We start from the raw sequence: 10,199 nt of genomic DNA, 5'->3' as shown, positions 1-10,199 counted from the left end.
ATCTGCCGTATTAGTGTAAAAATATACACTACATTATAAGTTTATTTTAAGTTAAGACTTTATAGGCTATGGCAGGTAACGTGTCTATTTTATCTTGTTACTATTTTCATGTTTTATTAGTAATAATTACTTACTATTTTAGAAGTAATAATGTATTTTAAACTATAATTAACTCGCAGAAAAGAAATTGGGGAAAATGGATAAGTGTCCGGAAATTGTACAAATAAAAATCCAAATTAGGCTTTAATTGTGTATTAGTAAAAGACAACAACGGCTTATAAAGACAATTAGAGAACTTTGCTCTAAAAATACATGATTATGGTGTGTACGTTACGAAAGGAAAATATTTTTCAAAAAATAGATATAGGATTTTAATTAGTATTGTATACATAATATCGATAAATATTATGGGAGAGGGGATAATAATAGGGGTATGGGGTGGTGGGGATGTGAACTACAGGAGTGAGATAAAAATGAAGTGTGTTAGAGGATCGAGAGGACAATAGAATGTTACTTATGAAATTTATTTTTTATACTTCTGATAGAAAAAATTCTTTTCATTTTTAAGTAATTTGTTTTTCTATCGAAATTATTCTTTTACGAAAAAGTTAACCAATAGAAAATATTAAAAAAATTATAAAATATTTTTCTCCGTACCGGACACTCTCTGGACGAATCTTAAATACGTACTCTAAGTCGCAATTATGACAACAACGTATGTAAAGGCATGAAAGTTGTATGTCTTTGTTAGTCACAAATGCATGTTTTCAATTTTCCAAAAGCAATTTGACATAAAAACCTATGTATATATCCTATCCACAGCCACCAAAAAAAGAAAAAAAATATATACTTTTGAAGTTTAAACTAATTGTTCTTAAAAATGTTATGTCAAATTATAAAAAGAGGCATTCTTGCCTATACATACTACTTACTAGAAAGGGAAAAAAAATTGATAAATTAAAAAAAATGTAAATTACCCAAAAATCAAAATCCTATCCCACACCAAAAAAAGGAAGAAAAAAAAATCAAAATCCTATCCCCACACCAAAAAAGGAAGAAAAAAAATACTTCTTAATCTTTGTTCTTAAAAATATTTACTCTATGTAATGTGAAATGTCAAATTATATTTTTTTAAAAGGCATTCTTTTATTCAAAACATACTAAAAAGAAAAAGAAAAAAAAAAGACGAATCAATTAAAACAAAGAAAGTAGAAAATTATGGTAAGAAATGGAGAAACCAAGTTTAGGTAGCCGATCTAACTCACCAACTAAATTTCTCATATTTATTAGAGTACATATAATATGTACATTTTTTTTGACGGGCAGCCATTTATGGTAATTTTCTTTTTAAAAAAAAATGTTGTACTACAATATAAAAAATGTATTTATATGTTATTCACAAAAGCATATGCTTTTTCACCGGTGCAATTTATGAGGTTGTTTTTTCCTTAATTTTAAATTTAAGTTTTGAATATGAAAAAATCATTGATAGAGAGTCTTTTCCACCGAATGAAGCCCTACACAACACAAATCTAAAATAGTTAGGGTCCAATGCGAGTACCACTTACCTGACCCCAGATGGGAAAAAAAAGAGAAAAGCATATGCTTCTAATCCTATCCACACACCCAAAAAAAGGAAGAAAAAAAAATATATTTGGATTTTGGTACTGTATTAGTTTCTCCTCTGCACTTTTAAATATGCAAATACAAAGTGCACCAGGCCACACTTCAACACAAACATCCCTCTATATAAAGCCCCATTCTACTAACAACTTACACCCACACCAAACCAAAAAAACAAAAATCACATAAACACTTCTTTCTCCTTTGTAACAAACTCTCTCTTTTTCTTCACAAAATATTGTTCACTTTTGTTAATTAAAAGAAACCATGCCTGAGGCACCAAAATCAGATGTTGTTACTGAAAACAACAAGCAAGTTCTTCATTTTATTGAAGAAGTTACCACAAATGCTGATGAAATTCAAAAGAAAGTCCTTGCTGAAATACTAACAAAAAATGCTTATGTTGAGTATTTGCAGCGCCATGGCCTTAATGGTCATATTGATAGAGAAAATTTCAAGAAAATCATGCCTGCTATTACTTATGAGGATATTCAATCTGATATCACTCGTATCGCCAATGGCGATAAATCTCAAATCCTCTGCTCTCAACCCATCTCTGAGTTTTTAACAAGGTTTGTCATCGTCTCTTTGGTTTTCGTTTTACTAAAAGTATAAAAAAATATCAAAACTGTTGTCGACGTGTTTCGTGCATGTATTTTAATTAGTATTCTTAAGATGCAACTTCATGGTTGTGCAGTTCCGGTACGTCTGGTGGGGAACGAAAACTGATGCCAACGATTGAGGAGGAACTTGCAAGAAGATCACAGCTTTACAGTCTTTTAATGCCTGTGATGAGTCAATTTGTTCCAGACCTTGAAAAAGGAAAAGGAATGTATTTTTTGTTTATAAAATCAGAGGCTAAAACACCAGGTGGATTACCAGCTCGTCCTGTTTTAACAAGTTATTATAAAAGCCCTCATTTCAAAAATAGGCGTCCTGATCCATACACTAACTACACGAGCCCCAACGATACGATTCTCTGTTCTGATTCATACCAAAGTATGTATTCCCAAATGCTTTGTGGTCTATGCCAAAACAAAGAAGTTCTTCGTGTTGGGGCTGTTTTTGCCTCAGGTTTTATCCGTGCTATTCGATTCCTAGAAAAGCATTGGCCACTTCTTTGTCATGATATCAGAGCCGGAACCATTAATTCCCAAATCACTGATCTCTCAGTTCGAGAGGCGGTGATGAAGATCCTTAAACCAGATAAAAATTTAGCTGATTTTGTTGAGGCTGAATGTAGTAAAGATTCATGGCAAGGGATTATTACTAGATTGTGGCCTAATACCAAATACATAGATGTCATTGTGACTGGTACTATGTCACAATATATACCAACTCTTGATTACTATAGCAATGGTTTGCCTCTTGTTTGCACTATGTATGCTTCTTCTGAGTGCTATTTTGGTGTCAATTTGAACCCCCTTTGTAAGCCTAGTGAAGTTGCTTATACCCTTATTCCTACTATGGGGTATTTTGAATTCTTGCCTGTTCATCGAAACAATGGTGTGACGAATTCTATTTCCATGCCTAAATCACTTAATGAGAAAGAACAACAAGAATTGGTTGATTTAGTTGATGTCAAGATTGGGCAAGAGTATGAGCTTATTGTCACAACATATGCTGGTAAGTTACATATTATGTCAATTTAAAAAAAAAATGAATTTTCTTGAGTTTTATTCGTACTGGTTTATTAATCTTTGATCTTTATTTCAGGGCTTTATAGGTATCGTGTAGGCGATGTGCTACGTGTAGCTGGATTCAAGAACAACGCGCCTCAATTCAACTTCATATGTAGGAAGAATGTGGTGCTAAGTATTGATTCAGACAAGACAGATGAAGTTGAACTACAAAATGCAGTAAAAAATGCAGTGACACATCTTATGCCATTTGATGCACATGTGACAGAATACACAAGTTATGCTGATACAACAACAACAATTCCAGGGCATTATGTGTTATACTGGGAGCTGAATGTGAATGGATCAACCCCAGTTCCTCCATCTGTTTTCGAAGATTGTTGCCTCACTATCGAAGAGTCCCTCAACAGTGTATACCGTCAGGGACGTGCCTCGGACAAGTCCATCGGGCCATTGGAAATCAAGATTGTTGAAAGTGGTACTTTTGACAAGTTAATGGACTATGCTATAAGTTTAGGTGCTTCAATAAATCAGTACAAGACGCCAAGATGTGTGAAATTTGAACCCATTGTTGAGTTATTGAATTCAAAAGTAGTGTCAAACTACTTTAGCCCCAAATGCCCAAAATGGGTGCCAGGACACAAGCAATGGAACAACATGAACTAAAAAGTTTAAATTAGCTAGCACAAGTTTCTTTTGAGAGAGTATCAATTTTAGTGCTAGAGATAATTATTAAGATCATCTTGGTTAGGTTGACCCAAGCCAATTTTATGGGGGTTTTTTTAATTCACTTTAAATCTTGGTATTTAAGTCTTTGTAGAATTTAACTTGTTCTTCATAATGGTAGAATCTTGAATTTAGCCATGTACAAAAAGAAAAAAAACAGTTCCTATTCTAAAAAAAAAGCTTCTACCTTTAGTTAAATTGCCACTTTTTTTTTGTTTGTTTCATTGCAAATTGAGTACACATTTTGTGGGAATTGTTTTCTTATTTTGGGGCAGGAATCCTGCCCATTGAACTCTCATGAGCCACGTCCCAAAATCATACTTTGTCCGTTCCAAAATAAGTGTGTACAGTTAGAAACAATCGTTAGTCCTATTTTTTTTGTCTTGATATTTTTAATCAACACTTATTTTGGGATGATTTCTATTTTCGATACATCATGAATGGAAGCTAGAAAGTTAACTTTAGGTAAGTTTTGCCAATTTTTTAATTATTATTCTAATCCAAAAGATTATTAGTAGTAGTAGTAGTAGTTTAGTACTAGTATATATAGCATTATTTTCAGGGGGAAAAGTAAATCAACTTTGTGTTACTTATAATTGAGCTACCACTTAAACTAATCTTTAAACCTCGTGAAACTAAACTAAAAGATTAAAGTGTTAAGATAACTACAACTCAGCTCCAGTCAATTTCTTCTATAAAGTTGTTCGATTGAAGGAAAAGTTCAATGTATAAAATAGAACTTAGGAGATCCAAAATCAAATAGTGAGACTTTTGATGAGAGAGAAAAAAAAATATTTCGTCCCAATTTAAGTGTCTTACGTCTCAATTTTAGCGTCTTATTAGGCGTTTGATAATAGATAAGAGCAAATTCATTAATAAGCTCTCAAGTTTTATCTTCTAACAAATTCTTTGAAAACACTTCTAGAACATTGCATCATCCTTTGGGATTCTTGAATTTTTTTTCCAGAAGAAGTTATGAAAGAGGTGTATTTTTGGAATATAAGGCGATATCATACGATACAAAATGATGGAATAAATATAGACATTAGTGTAAAAAAAATGAGATTGATATTCTTTATCCCTCGTACAAAACAAGAAATGATATTTAATACTGCAAAATATATATGGAATAAATTAGTTAATTGCAAATTTTATCTCGTAAATATTATTCTTTTTATCTCATCTGTCAAATGAAAAATACAAAAAAAATATGCATCTGTATAACATAAGGCAATGCATCTAATCACGTAGATATCCTAAAAGTCACATGATGTCCAAAAGAGAAAAAAAGAAAAAACTAAAAATTTTGTGTTAGTACTTTGTCATGAATAAAACCATTGAAGTAAGGTTTGAATTGTTTTTTTTTTTATCTTGTTATTTAAAATTGAATTTAAAAAAATGAACATTAAAATATTACATTTTGTTTTCTTTTTTGGTGATTAACTAACTCATAATAACCATTATTCTTTTCTCGTATGCAGGATATTCTGACCATAACAATTACTCCCTCCTGGCTATAATAATTGGTGTTATTATCTTTTTATTTTATTTTTTAAAAAAAATCTGTTTTCATATAATTAAAATCTTTCCCATATTTAGATAAGTTAGTTTTATGTAAGCAAAAAAGTATTAATCTATTATCCATCTATTTCAAAATAAGTATTGTTTTAACAAAAAATTTTTATCTCAAAACGTTGTCGCTTTAAAAATTCAAGACAAGAAACAATAACTAAAAGTCTGAAACGTTACTTATTTTTCCATTAAAAATTCTCACTGAAAAATGTTGAGGGATTATTCTCACAGATATTTTGGATGACCAATGAGAAAAAAAAATATTCCGTGGTTATTCCACTAGTTCGATGAATATCCATTTCTCATCATGCATTTAGCTAGCTGATTCAAAAGTAGGGTGGCAAATAATGTTTTCAATTGGAATTCGCTCCTCATCGTGCATTTTCCTAGCAAGTTGATTCAAAAGTAGGATGGAAAATCATGTTTATAGGGAGTAAAACGATACTTCTTTTGTTTCAAAAAAAAATAAAAATTTATGTCATACAAATATCTAAAATATATATACAAGAAATAATTTATAACCATATAAATATCTAAAATTTCTTTAGATCATAATTTCAAATTTTTTATTTTTTTTTCATAAGTATTGTATTAAGTCAAACAATATTTTGAACATTTTAAGAGTTAATTTGTAAGGAGCACTCAAGAGTTTTGCCTAATGGTCAATGAATTGGTTGAGAATTTCGAGGTTTTAGATTTAAAATTCAGCGGAGACAAAAATACTACGTGATGATTCTTTTCATCTATCTTAGCCTTGATGAACAGAGTTATCTGATGACTATTGCTGGTGAGAAATAATAGATATTCTATAAAATTAATTAAGATATACGGAAATAAAACAGAACACTACAATAATAAAAATGAAAATGTAAAAAAAATGGGTACATTAAAGAGCTAGAGAGAAAGGGGAAAAAAAGTGAGCATCTTTGACTGGTTAGGTGATGGAAGTATAGTTCATAAAAGTTTGTTAAAAGACAAAGGGTTTGATGCAGATAGTGGAAAAAGCAAATAAATAAATAAATAGTGGTCCGTGTTTATTATATATCTTATAAGTATTTATTCAATTTATATAAAGAGTGAATAATAAAGGACAGATAAGATAATGATGATTTTTGTACTCAGAAAATGTTCCCTCCCTTTAAAAATATTAAAACATAAGAAACAAACAAAAAACATTAGCAGCAGAGAAGGGAGGGGTCTCTACTGAGAGTAGCCAATGCTTTCAAGACAAGGCCAGACCTAAGAGAGGGACAATTCCTCAGACAAAATTTCACTAAGAAAATGAAAGCCAGATTTTCTTTCTTCCATTTCTTGCCTTATGTGGAGAGGAAGTGAGTGGGGATGTACAACTTTTTCTTTTGTTTTTTTCACCCGACACTCGATATTTGTATTTGAATCCGATTAAATCTAAAATAGTCTCAAAACTGAAATGTTCCATACTAAAAATGAATATATATTCGAGGATTGAATTCGTAACATATACATACTTTTAAAACATCATCTTCAATTTGACTTCAGCTAACATTTATGTCTATTAACTTTTTGGTGTATATAAGTTGATATTTAAACGATCATAAAGCTGAATAAGTAGACACGCATGTCTTATATGACAAATCACGTCATAAAATGCACACATCCTACATGACAAATCTCACTCGATTTGTCATGTAGGACCTGTGTGTCTATTAATTAAACTTTATATAACCTGAAACCAAATTAAAGAAAATGTTTATATATATATTTTACTTATTTTTCCACTTCAACGTCTTTATTTTGTTGTTATGGATTTGGATTTTTCTTTTCCTTATTTTGCATCTATAGTTCAATATTTAAATTGAGGTCCGACCAAATTTTAATTAGTGATAGAAAGTCACATATAGATTATAAAACAATATCTAATAAAGACAATATCATATTTAAGATTCGAATTCAAAAACTCTTATTAAAGATAAGGATACAATATTGTTGGTGGGGTTTTGGATTTTGACATATGAGGGTTGTGTTAGTAGTCCTTTAATTTGGGCTTTTTTTGGGTGTTTATGTAGTGTAGTTGCAACCAACTGTATATATCCTCATCATCATCATCTATATTTGTCTTCTCTTTACATTTTTTCAACAAATCCAAAATAATTTCTTGAATTGCACCATAGGAACATGCTGCGATATATCCTCCTTTTTTTTGGTTGTTAATATCTTCTACTAGGGATTGCCTTATCTCTTATCTCTCTCTTATTGACATGTAACTTTGCTTATTTTGTCTTTCATATTTTTTGACACGAAATATAAATATAAATACATTATATGTCATTAAAATTTTAACTAAGTATCAAATTTGTGTTAAAGTATATTAATTGATCTTGTGGTTGTGGTGAAGTCAATTTACAAGGCAACTCAACGTCATCCCCTGAAAGAGTCGAAAGTCACTCGACTGTAAGGAGAGATCTATATCTAGACTTCTTGAAGGCCACTAAGAACTCACCTTTTAGTAATTCTTATTAAAACTTCCATACTATTTGAAGACTATATTTAGCAAAAAAAAGAAAAAAGAAAAGAAAGGTGTAACCACGAAATGCAATTGTGTGAAGATGGACCACTTTGAATATATTGTGACACTTCCTATGCCGCTTTTTCTTTTCATTTTGTTTTAATAATATTTAAAAAATCAATTAATATTATCAAAGATGGAAGAAAAAAAAAAGAGTAATGGAATTCTTTTATATATATTATAATTATCACATTATATCCTAGATTTAGTTTTAGCTTTTAATTTTGTTGTATTTGTTTCATTTCCCAACAAAAAAAAAAGTATTACATGATCACAAGAAATAGTACAATAATAACATATTCAATGAAACATTACAAGAAAAAAAACATTTGATAAAGATAAGATTAATCATCCATAAAATTGCGATTACACAAAAAGCCTAAAATCCGGAAAATATAAAAAAAAAAAAAAATCGATGAAAGGGGGACATGTCTAGAATATCGCCACGTGTCGTTGACTTAATGGAAATTGTGAATATGTGTAGTATATTACATTAATGGCCCACCCCAGATGTGAATCCCAATCACACATCACGAATCCACGCCCACGTCATCTTTCACATGTGAAATTCCAACTTTTAAAAATAAAAAAAAATAAAAAAATTCAGATTAATGTGGATTTTTTTATTTTTCACAATCAATAAAGAAAGCACAAAATCAAAGGCTAATCTTCATGAATCCATTTGATCCTTGAAGATTATCTTAGGTAATACTTAACAGATAAGAACAGTCTAAATTGGATGTACCCTTCATTAGGAGTCAAACACATCTTAAATTCTTAACTATACTAATTATCATTGTTTAAATTGTAAATAAGTGGTAGAGGTATCGGGTTCGAGCCCTAGGTATGGAGAAAATCCCGTTGGGAGCGTCACTCCCGAAAGAGCTCTGCAGTGGGCGGTCCAGATTTAGTCGAAAATATGGGCTACGAACCACATGGAAAACAAAAAAAAAGTTGTAGAAGTGAAAGAAGTCTCAAGGTAAAAATTATTCTCTTGTTCATTTTTTGTACTAATAATAATCATGTTGCATTAATGTTTAGCATAATAATTATTACTATATCATCAGTTTTGTTTTGTTGTTGGTTATTTTCTGCTCTTCTTTTTTCTTGTTGTTGCAAATGGCTAAAAGATGAAATGAATTTAAATTTTTTAGTGAATTTATGGTTTATTTGAACAACTAGACAAAATTAACTTAGAATCACATGATAAACCAAACATCTATTTGCTTGAAAAGGAATTTTCTTTTTTTTTATTTTCTATTCGATGTCCAGTATTTGTATTGCAACGTTTGCAGCCTAACTAAATCCAAATTCTCGCTGAAAAGAAGCGTAAAAAAGATCTTAATAGTATAAAGAGTTAGCTAATAAGCAAGAATATATAATATGATTGACAACCATAACATACTTAATTAGGGCAGGGTTCCTTTATGGCAATTTAATTTATATCATCATCATCATGTAACAATAATAGTGATAGTGAGAGTGGATGAAGTTGATTGAAAACCACCCATGGATGTATTGATATAGTTGATATTTTTATTAGATAAAATTTTGCTCCCTAAATGAATCGACGCAGATCTAAATTAATCAGACAGTGAATCTTCATTATAAAAATAAAATAAATAAAAGTTGATTGATCAAAGATGTGATCCAATTGAAGGAAAGGAGGAATTTTTTAAAGGGTGAAGTTGAAATGTAGTGTTACTTTTGAGAGACAATAGGCTATACATAATACAATGAGTGTGACTTGGTGATTGCAACATTCACTCTCCATTGCCTATATATCCGTTCTTTCTTTTTTTCCTCCTATACTATCTCACTAACTAACTGAATTACGATTTTCACTATAGATATTCAAAATCTCAACTAAAAATATTAAATTTCGTGATGGACAAATTTTGTAACCAAAGGACAAAATATGTCGTTAATCCTACTTAGCAACAAATTTTGTTAGCTACGAGCAAAATAGCGACGGACCATCAACGAAGTTCATAGGTAATTTCAGTATTTTTTTTAATAGTGAACATAAATATAGGTAAATGTATGAAGAAGTTAGAGAAATTTAACATCTAAAATATATATATATATATATA

At 30.2% G+C, this 10,199-nt stretch overlaps 1 protein-coding gene across 1 annotated transcript; it reads left to right on the top strand.

Annotated features, from left to right (window-relative positions):
* Positions 1-1,728: 1,728 nt before the first annotated feature.
* On the top strand, positions 1,729-4,183 carry LOC102580803 (indole-3-acetic acid-amido synthetase GH3.6). The gene is made up of 3 exons (XM_006360052.2): positions 1,729-2,195; positions 2,321-3,249; positions 3,340-4,183. The coding sequence occupies exons 1-3, from the start codon at positions 1,891-1,893 to the stop codon at positions 3,927-3,929; spliced, it is 1,824 nt and encodes a 607-aa protein (XP_006360114.1). The 5' UTR covers positions 1,729-1,890; the 3' UTR covers positions 3,930-4,183.
* The last annotated feature ends 6,016 nt before the right edge of the window (positions 4,184-10,199 follow it).

The sequence above is a fragment of the Solanum tuberosum genome, unplaced genomic scaffold (genome assembly GCF_000226075.1).
Source record: "Solanum tuberosum cultivar DM 1-3 516 R44 unplaced genomic scaffold, SolTub_3.0 scf00302, whole genome shotgun sequence".
Taxonomy (NCBI): domain Eukaryota; kingdom Viridiplantae; phylum Streptophyta; class Magnoliopsida; order Solanales; family Solanaceae; genus Solanum; species Solanum tuberosum.
This window is presented reverse-complemented; position numbering and strand designations above follow the sequence as displayed.

Bases quoted from the DNA above. Each gene is read 5' to 3' on its own strand.
- LOC102580803 (XM_006360052.2), top strand. From the start codon at position 1,891: ATGCCTGAGGCACCAAAATCAGATGTTGTTACTGAAAACAACAAGCAA. The intron at 2,196-2,320 runs GTTTGTCATCGT...ATGGTTGTGCAG, and splicing joins ATCTCTGAGTTTTTAACAAG to TTCCGGTACGTCTGGTGGGG. The intron at 3,250-3,339 runs GTAAGTTACATA...TCTTTATTTCAG, and splicing joins TATTGTCACAACATATGCTG to GGCTTTATAGGTATCGTGTA.